The following is a 15,245-nucleotide window of genomic DNA, read 5'->3' on the forward strand; positions in this document are numbered from 1 at the left end:
AGGTTATGTCGATATAGGACTTGTTTTACTGTGGATATAGATATTTAGTACCTGTTTCCTCCAGCATCTTCACAAGGTCCTTTGCTGTTGTTCTGGGATTGATTTGCACTTTTCGCACCAAAGTACGTTCATCTCTAAGAGACAGAACGAGTCTCCTTCCTGAGCGGTGTGATGGCTGCGTGGTCCGATGGTGTTTATACTTACGTATTATTGTTTGTACAGATGAACGTGGTACCTTCAGGCCTTTGGAAATTGCTCCCAAGGATGAATCAGACTTGTGGAGGTCTACAATTTTATTTCTGAGGTCTTGGCTGATTTCTTTTGATTTTCCCATGATGTCAATCAGAGGCACTGAGTTTGAAGGTAGGCCTTGAAATACATCCAGAGGTACACCTCCAATTGACTCAAATTATGTCAATTAGCCTATCAGAAGCTTCTAAAGCCATGACATCATTTTCTGGAATTTTCCAAGCTGTTTAAAGGCACAGTCAACTTAGTGTATGTACACTTCTGACCCACTGGAATTGTGATACAGTGAATAAGTGAAATAATCTGTAAACAATTGTTGGAAAAATTTATTGTGTCATGCACGAAGTAGATATCCTAACCGACTTGCCAAAACTATAGTTTGTTTACAAGACATTTGTGGAGTGGTTGAAAAACTAGTTTAAATGACTCCAACCTAAGTGTATGTAAACTTCCGACTTCAACTGTATGTACTGTACCTGTCTGTCTACAATATTGGTGTTGTATTGACTCCCTGTCTGTCTGCTATAGGTACATAGTTCTGTCTGTCTAAAATACTGGTGTTGTATTGACTCCCTGTCTGTCTACTATAGAACTATGTACCTGTCTGTCTAAAATACTGGTGTTGTATTGACTCCCTGTATGTCTGCTATAGAACTATGTACCTGTCTGTCTAAAATACTGGTTTGTAGTGACTCCCTGTCTGTCTGCTATAGAACTATGTACCTGTCTGTCTAAAATACTGGTGTTGTAGTGACTCCCTGTCTGTCTGCTATAGAACTATGTACCTGTCTGTCTAAAATACTGGTGTTGTATTGACTCCCTGTCTGTCTGCTATAGAACTATGTACCTGTCTGTCTAAAATACTGGTGTTGTAGTGACTCCCTGTCTGTCTGCTATAGAACTATGTACCTGTCTGTCTAAAATACTGGTGTTGTATTGACTCCCTGTCTGTCTGCTATAGAACTATGTACCTGTCTGTCTAAAATACTGGTGTTGTATTGACTCCCTGTCTGTCTGCTATAGAACTATGTACCTGTCTGTCTAAAACACTGGTGTTGTATTGACTCCCTGTCTGTCTGCTATAGGTACATAGTTCTGTCTGTCTAAAACACTGGTGTTGTATTGACTCCCTGTCTGTCTGCTATAGAACTATGTACCTGTCTGTCTAAAACACTGGTGTTGCATTGACTCCCTGTCTGTCTGCTATAGAACTATGTATCTGTCTGTCTAAAATACTGGTGTTGTATTGACTCCCTGTCTGTCTGCTATAGAACTATGTACCTGTCTGTCTAAAATATTGGTGTTGTATTGACTCCCTGTCTGTCTGCTATAGAACTATGTACCTGTCTGTCTAAAATATTGGTGTTGTATTGACTCCCTGTCTGTCTGCTATAGAACTATGTACCTGTCTGTCTAAAATACTGGTGTTGTATTGACTCCCTGTCTGTCTGCTATAGAACTATGTACCTGTCTGTCTAAAATATTGGTGTTGTATTGACTCCCTGTCTGTCTGCTATAGAACTATGTACCTGTCTGTCTAAAATATTGGTGTTGTATTGACTCCCTGTCTGTCTGCTATAGAACTATGTACCTGTCTGTCTAAAATACTGGTGTTGTATTGACTCCTTGTCTGTCTGCTATAGAACTATGTACCTGTTGGGCTACATCCCTAAGGATGACCGTCTGTATCTGGGTGATAAGGAGCTGAACATCGTCACTTACTCTCTGCTGGTGTCGGTACTGGAGTACCAGACAGCTGTAATGAGGAGGGACTTTGGGATGGCCGACAGGGTCCTACCCACCATCCCTAAAGAGATGAGGACCAGGGTCGCCCACTTTTTAGAGAAACAGGTGAGACTGGGAGGGTGGGTGTATTTTTACATTGGTGTGTGTCTTAACGCACACCATTTCTGTGTGTGTCCTCTAGTGTCTGTGTGAATATTTTGTGTGTGTGTGTGTGTAACCCTTTCTCCTCTCTCTATCTCTCTCTCTGCAGGGTTTCATGCAGCAGGCTCTGGCTGTGTCCACAGACTCAGAACACAGGTTTGAGTTGGCTCTGCAGCTAGGAGAACTGAAGATCGCCTACCAGCTGGCTGTAGAGGCTGAGGTGAGACAACACGTAAAGAGAAAGACTGGGATTTGTTTGGACAAACTGGGAATTATAGCAGTCTTGGAATGCAAGGGAAGTGTTGAGAAATTTGGATATTTGCAGACATACAGTATTTGGAGACCTACAGTATAAGATGACATGTGAAATACTGTAGTAAAGGTTATATCTTATCATATTTTTAACTAATCAAAAGCAGAGTGAATAGGGCTTCTGTTTTGTGTTTGTGATTAATTACTTTCTAACATGGCATACCTGTTCCCTCTCTCTCTTCCCCCCGTCCCTTTTTCTCCCTCTCCACATCCTCTCTCCCTGGCACGGTGCCCTGCAGTCGGAGCAGAAGTGGAAGCAGTTGGCAGAGCTGGCCACCACTAAGTGCCAGTTTGTCCTGGCCCAGGAGTGTCTGCACCATGCCCAGGACTATGGGGGGCTACTGCTGTTGGCCACAGCCTCGGGCAACACCACCATGGTGGGCAAGCTGGCAGAGGGGGCAGAGAGAGATGGCAAGACCAACGTGGCTTTCCTCACCTATTTCCTCCAGGGGAAGTAAGTGTGTTTAGGGAGAGAAGGGTGCGGGGGGTGGATGGTACAGAGGGAGGTGAGGAGGAGTGAGCAGAGTGTTTAGGTTTAACTTTTATATGTACATCATCTGTCAATAAATTGTTCTTATTGTTTCATCATTTATAATTCATTATTGGATCTTGGTGGGCTTTATGTTTATGATCTGGAAATGGCAATGTCCTTGGTTTCATCATTAGTCATTGTATTTCCATATTTCTGTTTTTTTCTTCTAGACTGGACAAATGTCTGGAGCTCCTCATTAAAACCAACCGGCTGCCAGAGGCTGCATTCCTGGCCAGAACATACCTGCCCAGCCATGTGTCTAGGTACAGCACTGGCAGGTTGACCTTGATTATCTCAATCTTGCCCTGGAGACACAACTTAGCTAAATTGGCTATATTAAAAAAATGCATGAAAACAAAATCTAGCTTTTTGGTCTTAATTTAAGGTTAGTGTTAAGCATTCGGGTTAGCAGTATTGTAAAAATCGGAATTTATGACTTTGTGGCTGTGCCAGCTAGTGACCACTCTGCAGAGCTACCTCCAGCACATGATTCATGACAGAAAAACGCTAACCTGCACAGCTGTGTGTGTGTGTGTGTGTGTGTATACACATGTACTGACCTCTCTTTGTCTCCAGAGTGGTGAATCTGTGGAAGGAGAGCCTGGGGAAGGTGAACCAGAAGGCAGCTGATGCGTTGGCCAACCCTACAGACTACAGCAACCTGTTCCCCGGCCTACAGGAGGCCTTCCTGGCCGAAGAGTACCTCAAGGAGACCCACGTCAGGCTGAGGCCCGCCGCAGAGTACCCTCTCATCACCGTGAGTAGATACACACACATCTTGGGAACATTGTGGTAAAACTTTTGCAGACATTTTGGATCATTTTCTTCTGTTTCATACCAATTTAACACAACCCTGATTGAACATGTTCTTTCCATCTTACACTGAACAAAAATATAAACACAACAAGTCCCCTGTTTCATGAGCTGAAATAAAAGATCCCAGAAATGTTACATGTGCACAAAAAAACATATGTTTACATCCCTGTTAGCATTTCTCTTTTGCCAAGATAATCCATCCACCTGACAGGTGTGGCATATCAAGAAGCTCATTAAACAGCAAGATCATTACACAGGTGCACCTTGTGCTGGGGGACAATAAAATGCCACTCTAAAATGTGCAGTTTTGTCACACAACACAATGCTACAGATGTCTCAAGTTTTGAGGGAGCATGCAATTGGCATGCTGACTGCAGGAATGTCTACCAGAGCTGTTGCTCATTTCTCTACCATAAGCCGTCTTTAACACCATTAAAGAGAATTTGGTAGTACGTCTGACCGGCCTAACAACTGCAGACCACATGTATGGCGTTGTGTGGGCGAGCAGTTTGCTGATGTCAACATTGTGAACAGAGGTGGTGGGGTTATGGTATAGGCAGGACATAAGCTACGAACAACGAACACAATTGCATTTTATCGCAATTTGAATGCACAGAGATACTGTGCCGAGATCCTGAGACCCATTGTCATGCCATTCATCTTCCACCATCACCTCATGTTTCAGCATTATAATGCACGGCACCATGTCGTAAGGATCTCTACACAATTCCTGGAAGCTGAAAATGTCCTAGTACTAACGAGACATGTCACCCATTGAGCATGTGTGGGATGCTCTGGATCGACGTGTATGACAGAGTGTTCCAGTTCCCGCCAATATCCGGTAACTTCGCATAGCCATTGAAGAGGAGTGGGACAACATTCCACAGGCCACAATCAACAGCCTGATCAACTCTATGTGAAGTAGATGTGTTGCAAAGCATAAGGCAAATGGTGGTCACACCAGATTCTCACTGGTTTTCTGATCCATGTCCCTACTTTTTTTTTTAAGGTATCTATGACCAACTGTATTCCCAGTCATGTGAAATCCATAGATTAGGGCCTAATGAATTCATTTCAATTGACTGATTTCCTTATATGAACTGTAACTCAGTAAAATCTTTGAAATTGTTGCATTTTGTGTTTATTTTTTGTTCAGTATAATTATGTTACTGTAGTGTGTTAGCAACACCTAGTGGTGCAATACCAGCCGAGCACTATAGAAACGTGATGCACTGATGAAGACACTCAATGTATGCGACCAGCAGTAAAATACAGGTCAATGATTTGTGTCAAGGCAATACTTTACAGGTAACATAAACCCCTTGTACCTCTGCCCTTGTTTTCTGGTCAAATAAATAATATTATAATAATGCTTGTTATTATAGTATAAGTCTTGCACCTGTACTTGTAGTAATACTGTCGTAATAATGCCTCTCCACACACTGTTCTGCCTCTCCACTCACTGTTCTACTTCTCCACTCACTGTTCTACTTCTCTACTCACTGTTCTACTTCTCTACTCACTGTTCTACTTCTCTACTCACTGTTCTACCTCTCTACTCACTGTTCTACCTCTACTCACTGTTCTACCTCTCTACTCACTGTTCTACCTCTACTCACTGTTCTACTTCTCTACTCACTGTTCTACTTCTCTACTCACTGTTCTACTTCTCTACTCACTGTTCTACTTCTCCACTCACTGTTCTACCTCTACTCACTGTTCTACCTCTCTACTCACTGTTCTACCTCTCTACTCACTGTTCTACCTCTCTACTCACTGTTCTACCTCTCTACTCACTGTTCTACCTCTCTACTCACTGTTCTACTTCTCTACTCACTGTTCTACTTCTCTACTCACTGTTCTACTTCTCTACTCACTGTTCTACCTCTACTCACTGTTCTACTTCTCTACTCACTGTTCTACTTCTCTACTCACTGTTCTACTTCTCTACTCACTGTTCTACCTCTACTCACTGTTCTACCTCTCTACTCACTGTTCTACCTCTACTCACTGTTCTACTTCTCTACTCACTGTTCTACTTCTCTACTCACTGTTCTACTTTTCTACTCACTGTTCTACCTCTCTACTCACTGTTCTACCTCTCTACTCACTGTTCTACTTCTCTACTCACTGTTCTACCTCTCTACTCACTGTTCTACCTCTCTACTCACTGTTCTACCTCTCTACTCACTGTTCTACCTCTCTACTCACTGTTCTACTTCTCTACTCACTGTTCTACTTCTCCACTCACTGTTCTACTTCTCTACTCACTGTTCTACTTCTCTACTCACTGTTCTACTTCTCTACTCACTGTTCTACCTCTCTACTCACTGTTCTACCTCTACTCACTGTTCTACTTCTCTACTCACTGTTCTACCTCTCTACTCACTGTTCTACCACTCTACTCACTGTTCTACCTCTCTACTCACTGTTCTACCTCTCTACTCACTATTCTACCTCTCTACTCACTGTTCTACCTCTCTACTCACTGTTCTACCTCTACTCACTGTTCTACCTCTCTACTCACTGTTCTACTTCTCTACTCACTGTTCTACCTCTCTACTCACTGTTCTACCTCTACTCACTGTTCTACCTCTCTACTCACTGTTCTACTTCTCTACTCACTGTTCTACCTCTCTACTCACTGTTCTACCTCTACTCACTGTTCTTCTTCTCTACTCACTGTTCTACCTCTCTACTCACTGTTCTACATCTACTCACTGTTCTACTTCTCTACTCACTGTTCTACTTCTCTACTCACTGTTCTACCTCTCTACTCACTGTTCTACTTCTCTACTCACTGTTCTACTTCTCTACTCACTGTTCTACTTCTCCACTCACTGTTCTACCTCTACTCACTGTTCTACCTCTCTACTCACTGTTCTACCTCTCTACTCACTGTTCTACCTCTCTACTCACTGTTCTACCTCTCTACTCACTGTTCTACCTCTCTACTCACTGTTCTACTTCTCTACTCACTGTTCTACTTCTCTACTCACTGTTCTACTTCTCTACTCACTGTTCTACCTCTCTACTCACTGTTCTACCTCTACTCACTGTTCTACCTCTCTACTCACTGTTCTACCTCTACTCACTGTTCTACTTCTCTACTCACTGTTCTACTTCTCTACTCACTGTTCTACTTCTCTACTCACTGTTCTACTTCTCCACTCACTGTTCTACCTCTACTCACTGTTCTACCTCTCTACTCACTGTTCTACCTCTCTACTCACTGTTCTACCTCTCTACTCACTGTTCTACCTCTCTACTCACTGTTCTACCTCTCTACTCACTGTTCTACTTCTCTACTCACTGTTCTACTTCTCTACTCACTGTTCTACCTCTCTACTCACTGTTCTACCTCTCTACTCACTGTTCTACCTCTACTCACTGTTCTACCTCTCTACTCACTGTTCTACTTCTCTACTCACTGTTCTACTTCTCTACTCACTGTTCTACCTCTCTACTCACTGTTCTACCTCTCTACTCACTGTTCTACCTCTACTCACTGTTCTACCTCTCTACTCACTGTTCTACTTCTCTACTCACTGTTCTACCTCTCTACTCACTGTTCTACCTCTACTCACTGTTCTACTTCTCTACTCACTGTTCTACCTCTCTACTCACTGTTCTACCTCTACTCACTGTTCTACTTCTCTACTCACTGTTCTACTTCTCTACTCACTGTTCTACCTCTCTACTCACTGTTCTACCTCTACTCACTGTTCTACTTCTCTACTCACTGTTCTACCTCTCTACTCACTGTTCTACCTCTCTACTCACTGTTCTACCTCTCTACTCACTGTTCTACTTCTCTACTCACTGTTCTACCTCTCTACTCACTGTTCTACCTCTCTACTCACTGTTCTACTTCTCTACTCACTGTTCTACTTCTCTACTCACTGTTCTACCTCTACTCACTGTTCTACTTCTCTACTCACTGTTCTACCTCTCTACTCACTGTTCTACCTCTCTACTCACTGTTCTACTTCTCTACTCACTGTTCTACTTCTCTACTCACTGTTCTACTTCTCTACTCACTGTTCTACTTCTCTACTCACTGTTCTACCTCTCTACTCACTGTTCTACCTCTCTACTCACTGTTCTACCTCTACTCACTGTTCTACCTCTCTACTCACTGTTCTACTTCTCTACTCACTGTTCTACTTCTCTACTCACTGTTCTACTTCTCTACTCACTGTTCTACCTCTCTACTCACTGTTCTACTTCTCTACTCACTGTTCTACTTCTCTACTCACTGTTCTACTTCTCTACTCACTGTTCTACTTCTCTACTCACTGTTCTACTTCTCTCACTGTTCTACTGTTCTACCTCTACTCACTGTTCTACTTCTCTACTCACTGTTCTACCTCTACTCACTGTTCTACCTCTACTCACTGTTCTACTTCTCTACTCACTGTTCTACCTCTACTCACTGTTCTACCTCTACTCACTGTTCTACCTCTCTACTCACTGTTCTACTTCTCTACTCACTGTTCTACTTCTCTACTCACTGTTCTACTTCTCTACTCACTGTTCTACTTCTCTACTCACTGTTCTACTTCTCTACTCACTGTTCTACCTCTACTCACTGTTCTACCTCTACTCACTGTTCTACCTCTCTACTCACTGTTCTACTTCTCTACTCACTGTTCTACCTCTCTACTCACTGTTCTACTTCTCTACTCACTGTTCTACTTCTCTACTCACTGTTCTACTTCTCTACTCACTGTTCTACTTCTCTACTCACTGTTCTACTTCTCTACTCACTGTTCTACTTCTCTACTCACTGTTCTACTTCTCTACTCACTGTTCTACCTCTACTCACTGTTCTACTTCTCTACTCACTGTTCTACCTCTACTCACTGTTCTACCTCTACTCACTGTTCTACCTCTACTCACTGTTCTACTTCTCTACTCACTGTTCTACTTCTCTACTCACTGTTCTACTTCTCTACTCACTGTTCTACTTCTCTACTCACTGTTCTACTTCTCTACTCACTGTTCTACTTCTCTACTCACTGTTCTACCTCTCTACTCACTGTTCTACTTCTCTACTCACTGTTCTACTTCTCTACTCACTGTTCTACCTCTACTCACTGTTCTACTTCTCTACTCACTGTTCTACCTCTCTACTCACTGTTCTACCTCTCTACTCACTGTTCTACTTCTCTACTCACTGTTCTACTTCTCTACTCACTGTTCTACTTCTCTACTCACTGTTCTACTTCTCTACTCACTGTTCTACCTCTCTACTCACTGTTCTACCTCTCTACTCACTGTTCTACCTCTACTCACTGTTCTACCTCTCTACTCACTGTTCTACTTCTCTACTCACTGTTCTACTTCTCTACTCACTGTTCTACTTCTCTACTCACTGTTCTACCTCTCTACTCACTGTTCTACTTCTCTACTCACTGTTCTACTTCTCTACTCACTGTTCTACTTCTCTACTCACTGTTCTACTTCTCTACTCACTGTTCTACTTCTCTACTCACTGTTCTACCTCTACTCACTGTTCTACTTCTCTACTCACTGTTCTACCTCTACTCACTGTTCTACCTCTACTCACTGTTCTACTTCTCTACTCACTGTTCTACCTCTCTACTCACTGTTCTACCTCTCTACTCACTGTTCTACCTCTACTCACTGTTCTACCTCTCTACTCACTGTTCTACTTCTCTACTCACTGTTCTACTTCTCTACTCACTGTTCTACTTCTCTACTCACTGTTCTACCTCTCTACTCACTGTTCTACTTCTCTACTCACTGTTCTACTTCTCTACTCACTGTTCTACTTCTCTACTCACTGTTCTACTTCTCTACTCACTGTTCTACTTCTCTACTCACTGTTCTACCTCTACTCACTGTTCTACTTCTCTACTCACTGTTCTACCTCTACTCACTGTTCTACCTCTACTCACTGTTCTACTTCTCTACTCACTGTTCTACCTCTACTCACTGTTCTACCTCTACTCACTGTTCTACCTCTCTACTCACTGTTCTACTTCTCTACTCACTGTTCTACTTCTCTACTCACTGTTCTACTTCTCTACTCACTGTTCTACTTCTCTACTCACTGTTCTACTTCTCTACTCACTGTTCTCTACCTCTACTCACTGTTCTACCTCTACTCACTGTTCTACCTCTCTACTCACTGTTCTACTTCTCTACTCACTGTTCTACCTCTCTACTCACTGTTCTACTTCTCTACTCACTGTTCTACTTCTCTACTCACTGTTCTACTTCTCTACTCACTGTTCTACTTCTCTACTCACTGTTCTACTTCTCTACTCACTGTTCTACTTCTCTACTCACTGTTCTACTTCTCTACTCACTGTTCTACCTCTACTCACTGTTCTACTTCTCTACTCACTGTTCTACCTCTACTCACTGTTCTACCTCTACTCACTGTTCTACCTCTACTCACTGTTCTACTTCTCTACTCACTGTTCTACTTCTCTACTCACTGTTCTACTTCTCTACTCACTGTTCTACTTCTCTACTCACTGTTCTACTTCTCTACTCACTGTTCTACTTCTCTACTCACTGTTCTACCTCTCTACTCACTGTTCTACCTCTACTCACTGTTCTACTTCTCTACTCACTGTTCTACTTCTCTACTCACTGTTCTACTTCTCTACTCACTGTTCTACTTCTCTACTCACTGTTCTACTTCTCTACTCACTGTTCTACCTCTCTACTCACTGTTCTACCTCTCTACTCACTGTTCTACCTCTACTCACTGTTCTACTTCTCTACTCACTGTTCTACCTCTACTCACTGTTCTACTTCTCTACTCACTGTTCTACTTCTCTACTCACTGTTCTACTTCTCTACTCACTGTTCTACCTCTCTACTCACTGTTCTACTTCTCTACTCACTGTTCTACCTCTCTACTCACTGTTCTACTTCTCTACTCACTGTTCTACTTCTCTACTCACTGTTCTACCTCTCTACTCACTGTTCTACCTCTCTACTCACTGTTCTACCTCTACTCACTGTTCTACCTCTCTACTCACTGTTCTACCTCTACTCACTGTTCTACCTCTCTACTCACTGTTCTACTTCTCTACTCACTGTTCTACTTCTCTACTCACTGTTCTACTTCTCCATTCACTGTTCTACTTCTCTACTCACTGTTCTACTTCTCTACTCACTGTTCTACTTCTCTACTCACTGTTCTACTTCTCTACTCACTGTTCTACCTCTACTCACTGTTCTACCTCTCTACTCACTGTTCTACCTCTACTCACTGTTCTACGTCTCTACTCACTGTTCTACTTCTCTACTCACTGTTCTACTTCTCTACTCACTGTTCTACCTCTACTCACTGTTCTACCTCTACTCACTGTTCTACTTCTCTACTCACTGTTCTACTTCTCTACTCACTGTTCTACCTCTACTCACTGTTCTACCTCTCTACTCACTGTTCTACCTCTACTCACTGTTCTACCTCTCTACTCACTGTTCTACCTCTACTCACTGTTCTACCTCTCTACTCACTGTTCTACCTCTACTCACTGTTCTACCTCTCTACTCACTGTTCTACTTCTCTACTCACTGTTCTACCTCTCTACTCACTGTTCTACCTCTACTCACTGTTCTACCTCTCTACTCACTGTTCTACCTCTACTCACTGTTCTACTTCTCCACTCACTGTTCTACTTCTCTACTCACTGTTCTACTTCTCCACTCACTGTTCTACTTCTCTACTCACTGTTCTACCTCTCTACTCACTGTTCTACCTCTCTACTCACTGTTCTACCTCTACTCACTGTTCTACTTCTCTACTCACTGTTCTACCTCTCTACTCACTGTTCTACCTCTCTACTCACTGTTCTACTTCTCTACTCACTGTTCTACCTCTACTCACTGTTCTACCTCTACTCACTGTTCTACCTCTACTCACTGTTCTACCTCTACTCACTGTTCTACCTCTACTCACTGTTCTACCTCTCTACTCACTGTTCTACCTCTACTCACTGTTCTACCTCTACTCACTGTTCTACCTCTCTACTCACTGTTCTACCTCTACTCACTGTTCTACCTCTCTACTCACTGTTCTACTTCTCTACTCACTGTTCTACCTCTACTCACTGTTCTACCTCTACTCACTGTTCTACTTCTCTACTCACTGTTCTACTTCTCTACTCACTGTTCTACCTCTCTACTCACTGTTCTACTTCTCTACTTTTCAGTCCAATGAGAATAGGAATGTCCTGGGGGAATCTGCAGACTATGTGCCAAAAGTAGCAGCTGAACCAGAGGTAAATTCTGAAATCTCACACCTACTAGAATACTTGACATGGCCACAGCTGTTATATGTTGTACTACTTACATAACCCCTATTTTAGACACAACCATTCAGTGTGATTTGTCAACTTGTCAATCTTAATTAAAGTACTTTACTGTCACTGTTCTAGGTTGCTGGGAGCATGGATGAACCCCCTGTATTGGAAGCAGTGGTAGAAGCCCCTGTAATGGCAGCAGTGGTGGAGGCTGCAGCCCCAGAAGCTCCAGTAGTGGAAGAGTCCATTGTAATGGAAGAGGTAGAACCTGTTGCAGCTGCAGTAGTGGAGTTTATCCCAGCAGTAGAAGAATCTATCCCAGTGACAGTAGTGGAACCAACTATGGCTGCAGTGGAAGAATCCATTGAGTTGGCAGAAGAGGAACCCATTATTGTTGAAGTGGAAGCTCCCAAGCCAAAGCAGGCAACATCAGTGGAAGATATCCTCACTAAGATAGAGGCTCTTGTCACCATAGAAAATGACACAGAAGCACCCCTCTTGGTGCCAGAGGTAGCACAGTCCACCCCAGAGGAAGAGTTCAGAGCAACACCAGAGGAGGCCGTTGAGGAAGGACCTGCAACAATGAAGCCCATAGCAACAGATGCACCTGTTACAGAGTCGGTCACAGAACCCATTGTAACAGAAGCACCAGTTGCCGAGGAAGCGCCAGTGCCTATAGCAACAGAACCAGAACCTGTTACCATAGAAGCAGTGGTGGAAGCTGAAGCACCCATTGCCGCAGCAGTACTAGAAGCCATAGCAACAGAACCCATGGTTACAGAACAAGCACCTGTTACCATTGAAGTGGCAGTGGCAGCAGAAGCACCCATTACTGAGGCAGTAGCAGAAGCCATAGCAGCATCTGAAAAAGCCCCAGTCATTGTAGAAGAGAATGAACCTGTCCCAGCACCACTCATAGACCTAGCCCCAGCCATAGACCTAGTCCCAGCCAGAGACCTAGTCCCAGCCATAGACCTAGTCCCAGCCAGAGACCTAGCCCCAGCCAGAGACCTAGCCTCAGCCATAGACCTATCCCCAGCACCACTCATAGACCTAGCCCCAGCCAGAGACCTAGCCTCAGCCATAGACCTAGCCCCAGCCATAGACCTAGCCCCAGCACCACTCATAGACCTAGCCCCAGCCAGAGACCTAGCTCCAGCCAGAGACCTAGCCCCAGCCAGAGACCTAGCCCCAGCACCATTCATAGACCTAGCCCCAGCCATAGACCTAGCCTCAGCCATAGACCTAGCCAGAGACCTAGCCCCAGCACCACTCATAGACCTAGCCCCAGCCAGAGACCTAGCCCCAGCCAGAGACCTAGCCTCAGCCATAGACCTAGCCCCAGCACCACTCATAGACCTAGCCCCAGCCATAGACCTAGCCCCAGCTCCACTCATAGAACTAGCACCACTCATAGACCTAGCCCCAGCCATAGATCCAGCTACAACACCAACTGTAGAGGACAAGGCTGCAGCAGCCCCAGCAGTAGAGCCCCTACCAGCACTCACCCAGGTGGTTCCACCAGGCGCAGAGCTAGCCCCTGCAGCCCCTCTAGCTGCCCTCTTAGAGGGTAAAGGTGTGGAGGAGGCAGCCCCTGCAGCACCTCTAGCTGCCCTCTTAGAGGGTAAAGGTGTGGAGGAGGCAGCCCCTGCAGCCTCTCTAGCAGCTCTTTTAGAGGGTAAAGGTGTGGAGGAGGCAGCCCCTCTAGCTGCCCTCTTAGAGGGTAAAGTTATGGAGGCAGCCCCTCTAGCTGCCCTCTTAGAGGGTAAAGGTATGAAGGAGGCAGCCCCTGTAGCTGCCCTCTTAGAGGGTAAAGTTATGGAGGCAGCCCCTCTAGCTGCCTTCTTAGAGGGTAAAGTTATGGAGGCAGCAGGTATGGAGGAGGCAGCCCCTGTAGCAGTAGCAACAGCATCCATGGACCTGCTGGACCTGAATGATGAGGTAAACCTAACCAGTCTATACATCCTGTCATGACGTACACAGTATTTAGAATGCTAATCTATATTGGAAATCACGTTTAGATTTTTATTGATATTGAACAATGATGTACTCTATATAACTGTTACGGACAACAAAGTACCAGCAAGGTAGTTCACCCTCGCCTACAGTTTTCCACTGACTCCTCACTCATATACATGACTTATTCCTGCAGGGCCTTGACGACCTGGACATGTTTGATCTGGACGACGACATCGACACCACAGACGTCAATCTGGACGATGACTTCTTAGACGACTGAAACTCTTGGAGAAATGCTCTTAAAGTGACCAAAGTGTTGTTCATACTCCTAGTGAATGGGAGTGTGTGTGTGGGGGACCAGGGTGTTTTTACCTTTACAGTGAAACTGGTGAAAGGTGGGGCGGATGAGTTCATGTCTTTCCAGCTTTACACATTAACTGTGAAAACACAGTGGGAGGTTGTTTGTAGAATGCTTTGGGTGATAATGTGGTGGACTGGGTTCATTCATTAGGAATAAACACAGTAAATGTTTGAAACGGGATACAAATTTGCCTTCTTATTGAACAGGTCAAATGTACTGTGTCAAATAGATTTCTGGTTTCGCACATGCTGAACACAACCCCGGGTTGTATTCATTAGTCGTATTTCATTGCAAAATGTTTTGCAATGGAAACGGTTTACACCAAATACAAAACACGTTTCTATTGCACAAATTCAGGTTGGTTCAGAGTAAACTTTTTCCATTGCAAACATTTAGCAATGGCATCCAACTAGTGAATACACCATGGTTTTGAAATCCTTTGTACAGTACTTCATCCTCCAACTCTCACATTGACCTACAGTATAGAATGATAGTGTGAACCAGAGTGGTCATGGGTTTGACATGTTTACCTTATCCTCTCACATAGGAAGATGGGAATAGTTTACTACTGTACCTCTTACCGCTAGCTAAACAGGCTTTGATCTTTCATTCATTAGTTAGGTCATGAGCTTGTCTTCAGTATACCTCTACATGTCTTGGCAAGCATGCTGCTCTGCCATGGTCTAGTATCTTATGCATCTGCTGTTTTTAATAAGGAACCTACTTCATTGTTACAGATGTGAACCCAAGTGCCTTATGTATGACTGGTCTGGAATTAAATGTTATCAACTCAATAAAGATGACAAGTGTTTGTCTGAATCAGGCCAAAGGAATAATT

General features: G+C 43.8%; 1 protein-coding gene across 1 annotated transcript in view; it reads left to right on the plus strand.

The window, feature by feature from the left end:
* The window catches only part of LOC139385612 (coatomer subunit beta'-like), a 36,275-nt gene extending 21,070 nt beyond the window's left edge, over positions 1-15,205 (plus strand). Inside the window, exons 15-22 of the mRNA XM_071130824.1 lie at positions 1,893-2,100; positions 2,246-2,356; positions 2,688-2,902; positions 3,151-3,243; positions 3,557-3,737; positions 11,998-12,066; positions 12,223-14,028; positions 14,240-15,205. Coding sequence (XP_070986925.1) covers positions 1,893-2,100; positions 2,246-2,356; positions 2,688-2,902; positions 3,151-3,243; positions 3,557-3,737; positions 11,998-12,066; positions 12,223-14,028; positions 14,240-14,326 — 2,770 coding nt within the window. The 3' untranslated portion in view covers positions 14,327-15,205. The remainder of the gene's footprint in view (positions 1-1,892; positions 2,101-2,245; positions 2,357-2,687; positions 2,903-3,150; positions 3,244-3,556; positions 3,738-11,997; positions 12,067-12,222; positions 14,029-14,239) is intronic.
* Positions 15,206-15,245: the final 40 nt, after the last annotated feature.

This window comes from Oncorhynchus clarkii, chromosome 27 (assembly GCF_045791955.1).
Source record: "Oncorhynchus clarkii lewisi isolate Uvic-CL-2024 chromosome 27, UVic_Ocla_1.0, whole genome shotgun sequence".
NCBI classification, from domain to species: domain Eukaryota; kingdom Metazoa; phylum Chordata; class Actinopteri; order Salmoniformes; family Salmonidae; genus Oncorhynchus; species Oncorhynchus clarkii.